The 18,925-nt window shown below is 30.1% G+C and overlaps 2 protein-coding genes across 6 annotated transcripts; both read right to left on the bottom strand.

Annotated features, from left to right (window-relative positions):
- Positions 1-84: 84 nt before the first annotated feature.
- On the bottom strand, positions 85-17,175 carry LOC143423147 (protein ECT2-like). Of its 5 annotated transcripts, none has more exons than XM_076894249.1 (17): positions 16,872-17,175; positions 16,411-16,702; positions 14,814-15,030; positions 14,586-14,721; positions 14,286-14,495; positions 13,768-13,914; positions 11,857-11,991; positions 11,542-11,791; positions 11,073-11,200; positions 10,607-11,003; positions 8,833-9,273; positions 8,507-8,661; positions 8,299-8,384; positions 7,692-7,784; positions 6,592-6,766; positions 3,769-3,887; positions 85-2,484 (listed from the first exon to the last, which is right to left on the bottom strand). In XM_076894249.1, exons 2-17 carry the CDS (start codon positions 16,475-16,477, stop codon positions 2,442-2,444), a joined length of 2,799 nt encoding a protein of 932 aa, XP_076750364.1. In that variant the 5' UTR covers positions 16,478-16,702; positions 16,872-17,175; the 3' UTR covers positions 85-2,441. The 5 variants fall into 5 exon arrangements, with proteins under 5 accessions (XP_076750364.1, XP_076750367.1, XP_076750366.1 ...); XM_076894252.1 differs by having other exon boundaries at positions 7,746-7,784; XM_076894251.1 differs by having other exon boundaries at positions 11,073-11,191.
- LOC143423158 (uncharacterized) lies at positions 12,197-13,656 on the bottom strand. The gene has a single exon (XM_076894275.1). The coding sequence runs from the start codon at positions 13,610-13,612 to the stop codon at positions 12,377-12,379; it is 1,236 nt and encodes a 411-aa protein (XP_076750390.1). The 5' UTR covers positions 13,613-13,656; the 3' UTR covers positions 12,197-12,376.
- Positions 17,176-18,925: the final 1,750 nt, after the last annotated feature.

The raw sequence follows: 18,925 nt of genomic DNA, 5'->3' as shown, positions 1-18,925 counted from the left end.
TCAACATCGCGAGAAGAAAAATTACAAGGAGTACGGTACATTGTTACAACCACAAGGACATTAAAAATATAATTGACGTTCGTGTTTTGAAACTGTGTTCCACTCTTTAATGTATCAACATGTGGTACAGGTATATTTTTGAAGATGCGAGAACTACATTCCAGTTTATGTTTACTTTTCTTAGTATCAAATGCATATATTTAAACAAATTTTCTTCCACCTTTTTTCTCATCTAATCGAATACATTCTCACAAAGGCACTGTCTGAATTTTAATGTTGGCTTAAAGTAGCAGCAATTTTCAAAAACTGTTTATATCTTTTCAGAAATAAATCGACCAAAGTTCGATTAAAGATATGTACAAGAATTTTAATTGAGTATTTAGCGGCTTAAGGGATGTAAAATTGATTAAAAGCAATATTACGAATCATACAATGCACGGATAATGTATCGATTATATGTAAAAAAAGTGCGAAAATAAAGATTTTTTAAACATATACACTTAGTAGTGAGAAATAGATATATAAATACATAAACGGAAAAGTAGTTAATTTGTGTTTTTATAACTATATCCTTCTCCTTCAGTTCATTGTCTAGATATACAGTTACTTGTTATTATATCTATTTATCGATAATACTTTTTGCGCAAAGTAGGCGTAAAACAGTTGTGTCTCCTAGATTTATGAAATTGAAGTTGCAAAATTTCGTTTCGAGTTCCAGTTGTTTTGTAAGAATATTACAAAGTAATACAAATAATATATCATACCACAATCCTTATTTCTTATTCAATAAGTAATCAAACAGACAAGATCGATTTGTTATTTTTAATTAATACAATAAATATCTTCCTAATCTTGTGATCCGTTCATTCGATAAATTGCGCACAGAGCTGGAATATTTATAAATATATTTAGCATAATATGAATAGTGTCTATAACGCTAGGCATACTATTACCAATACACTTCTTAAACACAACCTAAAGTTCAAGAGATGTAACATAAAAAAGTGATTTTGAATTGAATCAATATACTACTACTCTTTCATAAGATGTACAATAAACCTTATAGACAGTTTATGATATTTAAAAGTTAAGTATTTTTAGAATTTTCCTGTGTGATACAGATCACAATATAAGATTGTCGTAATTGAAAATATGTACAATCGAATATACGAATATCGCTTCACATTTGGAACTAATGCAATAATAAATTTCGCACATGACGAAAATATAAATATTTATGTAGTTCGCATAATAAAATATTCTGTAATCTGAACGGCCAATTATGTGTTTTGAAGCTAATCTTTAGAAGATCAGCAGTTGCATTAAGCGTATAATAGAAGATATAAAAAAGTAATAGTAATGTAATAGTAGCAAATTATGGCTATTTATAGATATACTATCTACTCTACTGTTTTTAAAGAAAAGATATCAATATACATATATAAGTTTCGTTACTTTCCTTTTACCTCATCTTCATCTAATCACGCTTCTTCAATCTCACTAGAATGTTGTTATATCGGTAAAAAAATCAAAACATTACAATGTACCTTCATTTTTAAATCAATCTTCAATTTCCAGTGATATTACATCATGTGTGCAGTTCTATACACTTTCGATATGTTACAAATCATTTTTAGAAAAAGAATCGAAATTACAAGAACCAAAGATGGATAAGAGTAAATACAATAAAATAAAGACACTATGTGGCCATAGTTCACTATTGCAATTCATCTTTATAAGTAAAAAACTGCAATGATATAAAACATGGCAGTTGAGTTAAAGCTTGCATAAGAAATGTGTAGTTAATGTTAATTTAATGAATTAACATTATACAATTGCTGCTCTTTTCATTTATGAGAAGCAAAAGATTATTTCAAGACGCTACAGTAAGTTCTAAATACATTTTATAGGACAGAACTAAATGGCACAAATTTAGTAGTCATACTTTCACCTCTTACAAAATGTATACCATAATATAGCACTGGAAATGTAATGTCCTTTCCCTCACTTTACATCCAATTCTATTTGTCTCCCTGAGACAAGAGCTTGAATTATTTAAGCATTATACATAACAATTGAAGATCGATAGATCGAGACAGTATTAAATACGGTATATCATTAATGTATGGTTGTAAAACCGCTTAAAGAATAACTGGCAATGTACACTTCTTTAATAAAATCCTATATGATTCTATTGGCACATGACAAGACAAATTTTCAATCTGCTTATCGAAATTTGTAGCTATGTATTTCCTACATCTACCCTCTTCACGGTGTGCGAGACAAATTTTTGCATTCGTTTGTTAAATTCTGTAATGTACTTTCTTCCTCCTTTTGCTCTTTACACTAACATTTTACAATTCCTTCAATTTTGAGTATCAATACTTAGATTATATTGCCAAAATATATGGTATAGTTGCGCGCTACTCATGCCTTGCACTTCAAAGATCGGATTTCTCCTGCATGACTTCGTCTGAACAATTTCTGGAGGACAAATAAAGTAATGTCAAGAAAACTATCGAAATATTGAAAATAAAGGCAATTGCACCAACTCTTTCTCGCAAAAAATTCAACATTTTCGATATTCCAAGTAATTTAAAGCAGCAAGTAAAATTATGGATATTTCGAATAACATCAACTGAGTTGATGAAGAAATTTATAAAAAAAAATATTCATAATAAACAATACGTGAAAAAGTAATTTGTTATGTTAAATCAGAAATGGGTAATAAGCAATGTTGTTCAACAGTAAACCATGGAGGATAAAATTCTAAAGTTATTAAATAAATATGCATTAGTCAAGCTAGATATTAAATTAATTGTTATGAATTGTTAATCTCTTAATTATGTTATAGGCACTAAATAGGCACAGTTATTAATATCATTTTAACACAGTATTCTAGAACAAAATTAGGTACATATAAATGATTTTGGCCTTAAGAAGCAAAATAATCGCAAGCAATTGATACAACATAAACTGTATGGAACAATATAAACGAGTTCTTTTCTTAAAAACGTATATACATACAGACACTGGTATTAGCAAAGAACAATACATCTATAACCAAAAGTAATCATGTATACGGCACTAGTTTTGCAATGTGTTATGGTAAGCTCTCTCTTTAACCAACGTGAGTAAGCTGTGAATATTTATGCAAAATCTATATTCTACAGAACATATAACAAATGGAATCTTAATACAGAAATTTGTTTCCTCCATGCATATGTACATTAGTTATGTACATACATGGACTAATGTTTTCAACATATCTTAACTGATCTGAGCATATAATTTAATTGCATTTTGCGTAATTTGAAATATTACATCTGTATGAATATCCGCAGTATAGATATGACTATTTCAATCAAGTATGTAAAGTCTCAAAAAAGTATCAATTCAAAACTTTTTGAAACGAAACAACTTTCTACAACACATTTACATAGATCCTATTTAGTAGTGGATAAACTTTACATTGTTTTAAACATACATACAATTAGAAATTTGAAACCAGTCTTTATATTGATAATTAAAATTTATCTAATTTCACGTATACACATATTAAGACAAATATGAGTATACCAATATATGAAAAATAGTATTTACGTATATGACTCTCATATATATTTGTAAATATTGTTTTTCACTAGCGAGATAAGCACAACACGAGAAAAGTCTAAGGCACATAAACAATGGACAAATCGACCAAATATAGTTATTTAATAGTAGCAAAACGAAAAATTGCATTGCTTCTGACATACTAATTACAACCTTCTTAAAGAAGCCATACTGAGGGAACTGCATTTGGCCTTTCGCGTCGGCTGAACCGACATAGGTGCTACTAGAACATCATCTCTAGATGGCGAGCCTGAACCACCATTACCCAGCTCCTGGAAAGATACACGAACATCCATTTGTACTATTCATATTCACAACTAGGGAGGAGACACTAGAAGAAATTAAAATAGTACTAATTATGTTAATCAAACTATTTAAACCATAAAATTTATATATATATATATATATATATACATTACACTATAATACAAAATGTGAGTAATAATATATCATGCAAACTCACAAAAATGAAAACACAAATTTTTCCAAAATCAGATCATTTTGGAGGTATATAGTAATTCATTAAAATAAAAAAATAAGCAAGAATTTGCACAAATTGTACAATATAACACAAAACAAGAACAAAATATTAACCCTTGAATAACTCATATGAGACCAACACCAATAGAACAATATAAAAGAGCCAGTTCATCCATTACTTTGTGACTTCAACACAAACAAGCATTCCTATCAGCATTTACATTATTATTCTTAAATCTGTGGATGTCCTGATAACTGGGATAGGAATGCAAGGGTTAAATTCAAATTATTGTCAAGAAAGAAATTTAAGATTAACTGTAATTCTTTTCAAATATGGTTTAGCAAGAAGACAATCTATGTTTCTAGAAAGTTACCAATCCAAAATAATCCAACTTGTATGTGAGACTTGTAACTGGAAGAAAAGTATTTAAATGTCTACTTTTCATAGACAAAATATATTGCATATGTTGTATATTGATTCTATGCAAATGTTGACAGAGAGAGATATGTTCAGCATATCTCTTCAACAGTACACTGCAATCCTGTGACTCCACAGCCACAAAAGTTATACTATGAAATAGGGTGCATGGCTTTCCCTAGCCAAAGGTTTATTTGCTTGCTCATCAGGCATACCCATTGCAAATTTTCGTTTCACTTTCAAAATGTATTTGTTTTTTAAACAAATTTTAAAATTACCCATAAAAAAATACACATATATATATATGATTAAAAAATACCAATTTTTAAGCATTTTGGTTACATACAATTGATATAAATAATTAAAACTTTTTCGTTACTGATAATTATTATCAATAAAGAAAATGAAAAGTTGAATAGATTCAATAGATTTAAATATCAATTCACAGGTGATCTTTACAATTTCAACGTTTATGCGTTTCACGCCCATGGGCGTTTGAATCTACGTGAAAATAGTTCAAGCCCTAATTACGGTTCTATTAAGCTAGGCCCCCGCTGGGTGACCAATTTTATGACCGCATTACTTCATTATATCATGCTATAAAAGTTTCCAAATCCTTACACGCTCCACGTGCCTGAGTTAAAGATCGTCTGTGAAAAGATTTATTGAACATCTAGCATAGATTCTCCCGTGACAGAACGCCTATCTTGACTTTTCTTCCTGATCATTACCCTTTTCTTCTCAGCTATCCCAGATGTTGTATGGGTACAGTGGATATTATAATTACAGTAACGAATAAATATTTTTCTCGCTAATAATGATTATCAGTAACCAAAAAATGAAATCATTTATATTTATTATATGTAAGCAAAAAGATCTAACTTGAGAAAATAATTGTTATACTATAACTTCTTTTGTATTAAGGTTATAACAATTATGGTCTCTGCTTTCAATAAACTGTTTATTGCAAACCATAAAAAATAAAGATAAACTTGTCGATACAAAATGCCTCTATGAGAGCAACTTAACTTCATAAAACTATAAATCTTTAACATCAGTAGAATCCGTTCTGTGAGCCTTAATCGTAAACAAAACAAATTTAAGATTCGTTATTTCGTGACGCGAAGTATTTTGATCCAGTCGAAACACTGTACCACATCACATTCCTAAAACGAATTTCGTCTGTTGAAAAATTGAGTTCTATTAACTCTCCTCTCTACTCCCTTTCACGAGAGGAAATATTAAGTTACATTAATGTTTCCCATAATTAGTTTTCTATAATGTCTAATAACTAGTGATATAACATGAAAGGAGATGATAATTTGAATATCGATGATATCCGTAGATAATATGATACGAGAATACCTAGCAAGTGGATCTACACTGAACATGCAAATTCATCCCTTTTCAGATTATACCACCAATTTAGAAATATCTCATGTATCATACAGAGAATACTATTAGACATTTCTACATTACATTATTTAGTAAATAGTTAATAAGGCAAACGCGCTACAATATACTTACGTGACAAAAAATATAAATTTATTCATTAATATGAGTTATATGATAAATCTTTTAACAGAATAAATAAAGTAAAAAAGACAACCGCTATAGATAAATTAGTGTACTTCATAGAATAGTGAAATTATAACTTAAGAGAATAATATATTATAATATACAATAAATTAATCTTTTTAAACATTTGAAATAAAAAAAATGAAAAGCAAAGAAAAGAAATAACGTTTTTAATATTACAAAGAACTAAATGTTTATATAATGTTATCAAAATATGTACAAGGAAAAAATTATGAGCAGCAGGATAGTTTTTACAGTCATGCACTGAAGCAAGCTTCAACAAAAATTATAGAAATAAGAATTATGTACGCGTGATTCAAATCTATACGAAGATTATAGAAGAAAGAATTCATTAAAAATATTAAATGTCTCATTGTGATCGGTATTACTAAAAATAACAATCTCCTGTCGTGAAATGAAAGTAAGCAAGGAGCAATAAGGAAAAGCATAAGCGTATAGTAAAGAAGAAAGTTACATGCCATAAGAAACTGTCAACTAACGTTAATATTGTTGCAACTAGCGAGCCGCATCTGCGCAAGTTGTTGACTTGCTGGGGTAAGACTGTTGGTTGAACCAAACGGTGACATCATCGTTGACATTGCCCTTTTTAATTTACTCGGAGTTTTATTAAAACTGAACGCTCTCCCGACTTTCATCCTTGTTCGAGACGCAAACCTGAAGAAAACCGATTATTGCAAATTTATTTAAATTAAAGTACCTTGACGAAAAAACGTAAGCAGTATTGAAATTTTATTTTCCTCCAATAATACGATACTATTTACTCTCAAAACACTATGTAAATCGGAATATTTTTTTCAACTATAACAGTTTTGATATGTTATTAAACTGAGGAAAATAAAATTTTGGCAAACAAAGGAATTAGCAAACTTAAATAAAACCCCAAACCTTAATAAACCAGTTCAAGTAAATATTACACCCTAATAATTATCTTTCAATATACATGCAAAAGTCGAGTTATAGTTAATCAGATATCTGAAATTTTGTTCATGCTAGACCGCAAGGAAAAGTTACTCCAGAACTGCAAACCTACATTACAAACATAAGAATGTATAAACAGGGTTTAATTCCGAGATTAAAGATTTTCATAAATTAATTCGTAATACTTTCTTTTATAAAAAAAAATAGTCAAAAATAAAAATACAAGTAATTGAAGTGCATTAGTGATGCATAGTAGTAAGTAGTGCTAGAAAGTTTAACCCTTTGACGATCTAATTAAATGAAAACGGCACTGTACAAACGCAAGTTATTTTGTTTATTACTCGTTGTAAAAAATGATAATCTAGCTAACAATAAAATACTAATGGACGTAAGCAATCCATCACATAAATTAGTGACGGTATAATCGTCAAAGAGTTCAATAGATACATATATTAAATATTTCAATCGCAGAATATCAATGATCTTAAACAGGCTGATATTATCAATATTACGCTTGAACTGGTCAAATTTTTGTTGTAAAACAATTCAATTTTCTATATTTTACCATCAGAAAACGAGACTAATTGATTTAAAACAAGCGGGGAATAAAGGACCAAAGCAAGTAAAAAAAAAAGATAATCAGCCTGGTGCGAAAACTGACGGTAGTGGGACATGTAACGTGGTTTCACACATGCTATTGAGTAGGAACACATACGGGTCCATATACTCCAGGTAAAAATTATGAAATAGGCTCCTGCAACCAAATGAGTCGTCGCCCCATTATTTTTTGTTAACATGCAATACAGGAGAAAAACAGTTTAGAACACCTTTACGAATGTGCATGTTTTTCTTTTCGTAAAAATTTCTACATTGTCGAATTAAAACTCAAAAACACGATGATCTCATTTTTAGTACATTCTAAATATGAATAAACTAAAGAGGCTACAGATCAGCAAAACTTAGTAGTAATGCAGGAAAGTGTATTGTAAGCTAAGTAATTCTAAGAGAATAATACTAATGAACTGTACGTCATCTTTTATGTACAATAAACTTTTCAATTCATTTGTGTTTTTAAGAAGATCGTATTTTAAAGAATGTTTCTCTACAAAACTGTAAGCGTTTTTTTCTAGTTCTGCAACAAAAATAGAGTTATACTTATGAATCACATTTAATATAAAAGGCTAAACTTACAGTTATGTGAGAAATATAATTTTGGGATATAATAAAATTTATACGATAGATACGAATATTAAGTTTCGTTTACTTACTTAAATGCTTTACTTAATGTTCCTAACGCTACATCGCTTGTGTCAATTTCAAGTTGATCCGAATCGAGACTTATCAGGAACGTATCCTACAAATAATAAAAAAGAAAACGGAAATACTATTGCTAACAAGCTGCAAATAATAATAACACATACTAATTAAATAAAAATTAAGGTTTGTCCAGACTAAATTTTTTATGAATAGACTTACTGCATCAGCTTTACACACTGTATTAGCCATTTGTCTGCACAAAGTCCGTAAATAGTTTGTTTTATTTACTTCTTCATCGGTAATTGTAAATGAATATAATTTCTCTTTTAACTCTTGATTACTTCTCACCATTAAAGCAAAAACTTTTTGACATTCTATAAGTATGAAAAAATTGAGAAATAAAGTCATATTTCATTTAACATACGATATAGACGTTAAATCTCGTACATATACAAATTTTTTAGAAATATCTTGAAAATATCTTTCATGGTTAAAATCATTAGATACATTTTGCAATGAAACATGTTGTAACATCGTTGACTTACCATCAGTTTCTCGTATATCCACAACCTTCTTTATCGTGCTAAGTGATAACATTTTGATATGTTTATACGGTTTCCCTTGACTTAATTTAGTCGTATGCAATCCATTTGTCGTATTTGGACTTTTTAACGAGTTGAAAGCCTTCGACCTCTTTTTACATATTTCAAGAGTATCAGTAAATAAAAACAAGACTAAATGATCACCACGTCCACTTAAACCTTCGCTGAGTTCCATCACATCACATTTACCGATAAATGATCGGTGTGAAGAAACTAAATGCGGTGGACAATTGTCAATTTCATTGAAAATATCGAACATAACTAATTGGCCTTCAGTTTTTCTTTTATCCTCATTTATATAAGTCATAACTTCTTTAATACTGCTAATTGACAACTCCAATGCGCTATGATCTGGATTATTTTTATTCGTATGTTTAAGAATATCTAGAATACGTAAATATGTAATAAATATTGGATAATGTTTGTTAATAATGTGCTGATTAATCTTCGATCGGCCGTGCCTAGGTTTACTTTGACCCACGTTCTCAAGAGCCTCGCCCAACTTCTCAACTTACGATGATTAGTTTAAACAGATAATTGCTTATGGATCATTTCATGCTAAATTAATTACTTTATCCACGACGTCCAATGTGTCGTTTAATATAAAATTAAATGTAGTAGTCCACGTGCAATTATGGAGTAGTAGTACTGACCAAATTATTATTTTACTAATTTCGAATATGTTTAAAAAAATACTGAATTTTGAATATCACAATTTCTACGTATTTTCGAAAATATAAATTCTACGTTTGAATTTCTATTTCAGGAATTATTTATTCTACGTGGTTAAATTTTACTTTAATCGAGGATCGATCTTTTTATTTTGCAAAACTCGGCTCGATATATATTACGCGTTTAAAAATCTGAAAAAAATAAATATTATGTTCTTTTTTAATACTTTCTATAAAATAGTTGATTGCTAAGAAGCTAATTAGACCATCGGTACATTCTTGGATCAGTCTTCAGTTTTACATCATAAAAAGAGAAACGCATTCGTTCATTTTGGAAATATAGATGAACTTTCTTCTACTTGTAATAAATTTAATTAATACTTTTTATTCATAGGCTGCGATTATATTCAGTTTGCGTATATTGCAAAGTATGATAGCTTAGACATTCTTTCCCATGATAGAACACATATATTTTATTAACTCTTTCCCAATATTTGTTTCAATCTAAATCGCCCAAAACATTCCACGCATACATAATGTAAATTTAGATTAGCACATGAGCGATATAGTTTTACGATATAAATCATGTACAGATTTATGAATAATTGCACATTAAATATGCCACTATCGCTATCAATTATACATGTGTTATTTCATTCCTTTTATTTGTCATTTTGTTGCGCATTTACATTTCTTTTATAATTTATTATTTACTTACATTATAAAAGAACAAGACGATCTTTAGATTTTGAAAGTATATCTTCTATAGTAAATTACTATAAAAGAAGAGTCATAATTCTATGGGATAGAAATAGAGAAAAAGATGGACGCGTGGATCTAAATTGACCCAGTCACGGCCGTCTTCGGCCGCTAAAAGTGCTGCACGTTAGTGAAAAATATCAAAAGACCCACATAAATATTTTTTTTTGCACAAAAACCTAGTTTTTAAAACCATTTATCTCTAAAACTTTTATCAGTTTTATTGAATTTTTCACGGGTGTGCGTCGGCCGTTTGAGGATTTATTAAGTAGATGTAATGTACTCACCATTCAATAATAAGCTAATACTGGGTAACCTTTGTACTGGTTTAATTAATAGCTCCTTTAAGCTTTGTCTGCCGCATTCAGGTTTCGTCTGACAAACCTTCAGAAAAGCGTGAAACCGTGGTTTATTTTGATCACACTGGTCGAGCATCTCCTTTGTATTTTCGAAGAAGTTGACATACGGTGGATACGCCTTGAGTAGGCTAGGTGCGAACTTCAGAAATATATTACCTATGCTAACGTCCTCCATCCAGTGAGTAGCACTGTATCTCAATTCTTCTAACATTTTTTTATGAACTTCATAAATTGGTGGAAAATTACCAAATATAATTTTAGCTTCTGTACCGTTTAATAATTCGCCGGTTGTATCTATGAGATCTTCTAATGGGGATTTAAACAACTAGAAAGATAAATCATTATAGAAGTATGTTAATTAGCTAGTTTCAACATAAAGTGAAACGTGTCTTACCGTCATAATTGTACTGAGAATACCAACATAATTCGACTCTGTTTGTACTAATTCTAAGAAAACTTGATGACGCGGAGACAAATTTTTCCTAGAGCTGTCCGTATTGACAGCTTCCACTTCTGGAATATCTAATAGTTATTAATAATTCAATTTTAGATTAATCTCCCTTCATATGGTTCATATTAAGCGTTATTAATAATTAACAGCATTAAATTGGAAAATTTTAATTATCTATGCTGTTAGTATGTAACCAAGCTAAATAAAACGAAAAGATATAGTAAAATAAATAAGAAATATACGACACTTTACTCGACAAACAAATGAACCACAAACGAAGGGAAGATGTAGTAGGGTTATTAGAAAGACATTAAAATGTTTTACAAAAGACAATTAAATAATAATTATAAGGTATTCTTAAAGCACAATACGCATAACATAATAATAATTGGAAAGGGAATAAGTAACTAACCATCGAGTAGTGGCTTGTCTGGACTTGTTGTACAGTCAAGGAAACTTCCACTAACACTTAAATGTCCTGCATCACTGATGCTGGATCGTCTCTTATGTAATGCTGGAGAATCTGCACCATTTTGTACCAGACTAGATATAGTATCTGCTAAACGTTTACGTTTTCGTCTAGTAGATGCTGTACTTGGAGTAGCAGCTTGCTGACTGTCACGTCTAGCTGATATGTTTGGTGACAGAACGGATTCTAAATACTACATATAAAATGAATAATTAAACTTATGCTGTAGACTTTACTAAATGATCTTAATAAACTCACATCTTCAAACAGATATTCCTTCTCGTCAGCTGCACCTTCATTTTGCACAGATGTCCAAAACCACTCTGCCTTTACAATATGTGCCCTTACAGAAGCTAAATCTGGTAACGCATTTACATTTGATTCATCGACAACCTAAAACAATAGCAACTTATTATAATTCAGATTCTTTCAACGTTTAAAATTTAGACACAAATAAAGTACATACACATACTGAAATATATAATATACAAATTCTATTGGTACTTTATATATATATATATATATATATAGTTATTTTGTTCATTATTACTACTACAGACATCACGAAAATAATACAAACATAACAATTTCCTAAACATAAATTAACTATGTTCTAAGATTACATAACTAAACAATTTATAATGTCTATATTTATGGTTAAAATATCTTAACATTCTTATCTCTGTACACCATATTTCTACTTCTCTACAATATGTAACATAATAGAGTAAATTATAAATTAATCTTTAATACTCCACAACCTAATATAATAGCCCATTCAAAAGAAAAGAGAAAGTACCAAAGTTAATGCTTTGTCCTTCTGTTTATCCGATTTTGTCTGATCACCTTTGGTTATATAATTTTTAGAAGAAATATTTGAATAACTTTCATTCGATGTAAAAGTACTTCTTGAGTCATGTTCAGAATTTGATAATTTTGCTACCTTGGCAGGAATGGGAAGCGGACTCGGTAAAGGAGTATATTTTTGTCTTTGATATGTTTCTGGAATTTGGTTGCATGGATTGAGAATGTATTGTTTAAATATCGGTGAAAAATGACTAAGTTTTGTTAAAATGGATGAATTTAAACTTTTATTTCTTATCACTGGTGTAGCTGAATCATAAAAAATTGAATCTCTGAGTTCTGGGTCACTCTGTCTTAATAGACTGGGATGTGAACGTACTCTCTTAAATTTAAATTTATGTGGAGAATTAACTTTATGAATTGTGATGCAAGATTTAGCCCTCCGCCATTTAATATATCGTTTAGGAATTACAATTTTTTTGTTAAAAAAGAAAGGATTTTGTGTACACTGTGTGTTTTTGCAAAATTTTAATAAATGAGTTTTTCTATTAGAACACTGTTTATTTACATGTCGTGTAACTTTCTTTTTACATAGTGTAGAGGATTTAAAATTACATAATTCTGAAGTGCACACATTTTCATCATCAGTGTTAAAACTTGAAATAGAATTAAATAGACTAGTACTAATTTTTTTATCATCGTACAGCAATGAAGATGAAGATATAGAATGCATGTTCAACATAGTAGATGTAGCAAGAAAATTACTTTGCTGTACTGCCCTTGCACCGTTTGTTTGTACTATATCAGAAGGCAATTTTGATAAAGACATATCAATACCAGAATCAGTTTGTTCTATAGAAAATTCAGATGTATTGCAAGATTCATCTGGTAAACTTGAAGAATCATACAAATTATCATGCATGCAAATTGCTGAATCTTGACTAATATCATTTAAGACAGAATAATTGCATTTAGTTTCTTTACATTCAAAAGACTGTGGGGCACAGAAACAAAAATAATAGGGAAAGCACTTATTAGCATCTAGTTTCTTTGACAAATTCGTCTGATTAATATTGCAAGTATTAAAAAAATTTTCTTTTTTGGAATTGGGAATAGTGTTAGTGTAGGGGTTGTAAAAAGTAAAGGAAAATGGTTTTACTTTCGTGTAATAACTTGGTATGTAATTAGGATTTTTAGTATGTGGTAGCATGTTAATAGTATTGTTCAATTTCTTGTACTGACGACTTCCTAAATCTGTTACCTAAAGAATCCAGTACAAAAATGTTTATATAGATATGTTTGTGGTTGTATGCTGAATGGTACAGATTAATATTTTATAAAATAATTTTTATTATATGAACTTACCACATGTGTGCAATTTGGATCATCAATTTCTGTAGGTTCTCCACCCTGTTGTTGTAAAACTTCACACATATGACGTTTTTCTTCTTCAGGGAAACCAAAGAAACATACTTTTGCGCCAAAAAATGGTTTTAGTTTATAGGTTGTAATCTGTATAAAAGAACAACTGTCTCAGTATATTAATTGTATATCTTTGTTAACCCATTGCATGCTAAGACTTCATCATTAAGAGAAATTCAAATATCACTGATACTATTAACAATACTACTCTAACCTAACTGTCATGTTAAAGTAAGCAATGTTGGAATATTAACTTGAACAATTTTAATTTATTGATCGTTAGACAAAATTAATTTCTCATGTTCTAAAATCTATTCTTAACTAAATTAATTTCTTTCCACCTTCAGATATCACAATCAATAGCTTATAAAGGGTTTCGCTCAACTATCTTAGTAATAATTGACAATAAAACTTAAGACAATAGAATATTAGAGAACAATTGTTATTAATACAATTATTACCAATTGTTCATTATTTCCATAACTGGAAATATCGTCTTTGGCATTCCACAGAGCTGTCACCCAGTCCATCGACATAATAGGGACCCGAAATGTAACGGCATACCTGTACTTATCTCCGCCGCAACAATTGGCAATAAGATGCGTCACTTTTGCACCCATTTCCTTCCTAATACTTCCACCCATATTGTGAATCATATTGATCAATTTGGTCTATAAATATTAAAAATTAACATTATAAAGTTGCTTCCAATTCATTAATTTTATAATATACATTATACCAATTTGTAAATCAAAACTAACCAATTCATCCTTTTTCCTAAACCCTGTAAACACTACCACTGTCCCTACCATGGCTTGTGTATACATTGGTCTATTAATACTAGGTAGCGAGTCCTTCCTTTCTGCCAACTGCAGAAGTGCAGTCGGTCCCAATATTCTACAATATGTTACATAAAACCAACCAAAAGTCAGGTTCTTTTGAGTAATTTTTTAAGTATTGGAAAATACACAATATCAAATGTGACAAACCTATGTGCAGTTTTATGAAGAGCGTCATATTCAGGTCCCTCAAACTGTTGCAGTATAAAATAAGTACAATAGGTTGTATCCGCAACATATTCTAAACCAGTCTCAGATTTGAGAACAGGTACGCTGAACTGCTGGGCAGCAGCACCAAGTGCAGGATCATCACCAGTTATCCCAACTAAACATATCCTTCTCTTGCGTGGTATGATCACAGCTGAAACTTAAATAAAAAATTACATGTTTTCACTTCTGTATATTAATAACATATAGGACAGAATTGTTATTACATATTTAGCTATGTATATAACAAATGTCCTAAAAATCTCTCCATTTTTTTTAAACATATATAAATTATAAATAAAAAATATGTATAACCAAAAGAAGCACGCAATATGTTAAATAAAAGAAGTAGTCAAACTATTATCAATTTTCAAAATATCTGAAATTCAAGTAGCAAAGATATTTATGAATGACTCAGTTTTGACAGACGAATCACAAACATCGTAAATGCATTGAATTGGCAATAAATATAAGCCCTTTATTAACCATGGACAAAGGGTCAGTAAACACCTATTGTTCCATGTCTAATCTCATTTCATATAATAGATACCAGAGTGCCCCCTCATTTCTTTTATTGCCACATTTCAAATACCTCATAAATAACTATCTACAAACAGTGACTAACACAAAATAAAGATACATGAATGGAAAAAACTGAAATAGAGTTTATTATGTATTTTTTTAACCATTTGTTAAACAAACATTTCATGAAAATAATTCACTAATGAATCTTTTTGGAAACAACCTTCCACATACCATTTTATGTCATCTGGTGGTACATTAGAATTAAAAATTTTATATTTAACAATAGATTTCTTATTGAATAAGAGTAAAATGTTTAATAACTAAACCGTTAATGCAATTATTAATTATTTATTGAATAATAACGAAAACGTTATATTCGTTATTATTGAATAATAACGAATAAAAAAGTGATGTGATCACTTAAAAGTTATATTGCTTTGAAATACTTGTAAAACTATACTATTAATAAACAATGGACGAGCATACTGTTATTGTAAAGAACATATTTAGCAAGTACATAAAATTATAAAATATAAGATTGCGCAACATTTCGTATAAAATAGTGCATAATAAATAATGCTCTCTCGGATGATAATATTTTATTCACACGTGTGATTAACCTTAAAGTGACACGATCATAAATATCGAGGATGCTGTACGTTCAAAACAAGCATGCAACGAAATACAAGAAAGGCATTTCGAGTTAACAAATCGTTGATTTCTGATATAATTCCAATAGATTCGATCAAGGCTAAACTTATGAGAGATCACTAACAACGTGAAACTCTCGGGTGAAACTGAAAAGTACAATAACAAGAATGTAACGTCAAGCAACGAGAACGATATCTTGATTTACCTATGAATGACAGATATAAGACACGAGCATTGTCGCGTGAGTTTTGATAAAGCGTGAGGTAGGGTTAGTCCGTACAGATGCTTACTGTGTACGCAACAATTAATTATGTACGCCAGCAGAAGAACATAATACTAGAACCGATGATATCGCAGGACTTACGTTCACTTTTAACTGCCTCTTCACTATTTATGTCACTGATACTGCTGTGAACGCTTTGCTCTTCCATTTTGGCCGTTAGTTACAACATCGTTCTTCTAGTACGCTCTTCTTCGTACTGATTATTGGGAGCGCCTCCTATGAACGAATCCAGCGAGAGAAAGGACCCGGAAAAATAAGAGAGAACAGTGGGGCTTGATGGCGCAGCGTATGACGCCCTTGAGTTCTACAGAATAGACAAAACCCAAGTTCGAATCCTGAACCAAGTCCCCGAGGTATATTTTTCTTACCGTTTCTACAGTGCATGAGATTCCTCAGATATATATGTGTATACGTACACATGTACACGTCGTCAATGTATCTCTCTGTGTCTCTCTCTTTCTCTCTCCCTCTGTGTGTGTATATATGTGTATATATATGTATATATGTATACTTGGATATTGGCACTAAACGACACTTTTTACCATCGACATTTATTTAAAATCCATTATGAATATGACAGCGACGTGATCCACGATTCTTCTGCTAAATTCGACGCGAGTGTCATGAAGTTGCACTTAAACGCAATCATGAATAGTACTGTGATCTCGATGATACCAGCCTCCTTATGTATCTATCTATTACTCACTGATTGCCGAGAGTCCGCTTCTTTTTTTTTTCTATCTCTAGCGCGCGCACGCACAATGAATTTCACTTACTTCATATCGGTATTGTCAAATTCGCATTATCGTTCACAAAGAGTTCTAATCGGTTGATGTTGAAATTCAATTACACGAGGCAAGAACTTCAGTTTCCGTGGAACTTGAGGGAAAGAGGTGCGCGCAGAGAACAATCGACGAGGGGGGTAATGTGACGTGATAATATTTCTTCGCAGATCTGAAATATTGAAAACTAACAATAAACGACTGGCAAAGGCTACACGCGCCGTTAATACCAGTATTGACGTGAAGTTATCGTTATTTTCGGATGTCTGCATATCACTTTGTATCCCGCAATACCAATTACATATTTTTTTTTCTTGCTGTCACATATTTCGATTCCATATGAACGATAATAGTTTTGCAATGATATCACTCTTGCGAGGGATGAGAGTACAATGTAATCTTCAAATTTATTGAAGCCGAGTAGAGCAATTTTTTCAACATTAAACAACCCAAATTGTCTAAAGTAAAAAATTTCTATTTCAAGATGTGGTAACAGTGACCAATCTACACCATTATTTCGCATGTATGTGCAATTTAAACTTCGGAAACAGTATGATCAACGATCGATGAAGTAAATAATGTTGCGTGTAAAAAAAGTGATACTATTTTTTGTGATCATTCGAGTTTAAATTACAGTATAGTATTGCGTGGCTAAAATAGACGATAACTTTATTAATTTTTATTTTTGTTCTAAATATAAACACATTACGCGTTACAAATACGCGCGTATAGTTGACAATACGATAATTTTTTTTACAAATAGACGTATCAGCAATTATTTATGTAAAGGGAGAGATACAAGTACCGAAAGGACATCAATTTTGTGAACTATACTAGTAATTTATAAATACATACATTAATATAGAAAATTTCAAACTAATATATTATAATTTATCTGATTTAATGCATAAATTTTGAAAAATTTCATTAATCTCGAGCCTTGCTTTACTTTTTTACAAATAACATAGAACATATGGTTTACATCCATATAAAAAACTAATAATTTCTGGTATCAAAGGTTGCTGACCTCTTCTTCTTTAAAACCTAAACCATAATTGTTTCTTCCCTCCAAAAAGCTATGTTAAAGTTACTTAAACTTGTCCTACTACTTATAAGACTGTGCGTGTCTAATCATTATTAGATGCATAAGTTAAAATGATACAAAGTATCATACTTAATCATGTACACCTATTACTTTATATACCACTTGTATTGGAAGCAAACATTAATGTACTTAAAAGGTTGTTTTTGCAAGCTTTAAACAAATATATTATTTTATATATATTAAAACAAACGAATTAAAACTGAGGCACCATTGGTACATCTTAAGAAACTGAAAAACTTACACTTCATTGCGTACAAATTTATATACATTCCTTATTTTCTTTTTTTTACAGATCTTTCATACATGATCAGTCATGGAAATATTCAGAGACCAGTACAATTTTAACATCTGTAGAGCTTAGAAGTTAGAATTATTTTTGTATCTGAATGGTTCCCTGACTGTATCATATATTAAATTTCTAAAATTCATCTAATACATGTTACCTTTGGAACTATATGCTATTAACAGAGTACTAATTGAAGTTAAGAATCATATGATTCTGGATGGTACATATTGAAAGTAAGAATAAATATCTTTATCATACATTTCATTTGGGTATTAAAAAAATATTTCATTCCAATATTTCATAAATACAAGGATATTACAAAACTATGTATAGTTTACCTGTAAAAACGGTTGTACGATTCTAAAGTTATTATTTTGCATATTATTTAAATAAAAGCACCATTTTTAAAACATGTCTTCAATG

The sequence above is a fragment of the Xylocopa sonorina genome, chromosome 4, assembly GCF_050948175.1.
Source record: "Xylocopa sonorina isolate GNS202 chromosome 4, iyXylSono1_principal, whole genome shotgun sequence".
NCBI lineage: Eukaryota > Metazoa > Arthropoda > Insecta > Hymenoptera > Apidae > Xylocopa > Xylocopa sonorina.
The sequence above is the reverse complement of the archived record's forward strand: the minus strand, read 5'-3'. Positions and strand labels throughout refer to the sequence as shown.

Excerpts from the sequence above, each read along its gene's own strand:
- LOC143423158 (XM_076894275.1), bottom strand. The coding sequence starts at position 13,612 with ATGCTACCACATACTAAAAATCCTAATTACATACCAAGTTATTACACG.
- LOC143423147 (XM_076894249.1), bottom strand. The coding sequence starts at position 16,477 with ATGGAAGAGCAAAGCGTTCACAGCAGTATCAGTGACATAAATAGTGAA. Across the intron at positions 13,915-14,285 it reads ATGGAAATAATGAACAATTG|ATTACAACCTATAAACTAAA; the intron begins GTAATAATTGTA and ends TCTTTTATACAG. Across the intron at positions 11,201-11,541 it reads AGACAAGCCACTACTCGATG|ATATTCCAGAAGTGGAAGCT; the intron begins GTTAGTTACTTA and ends AATAACTATTAG.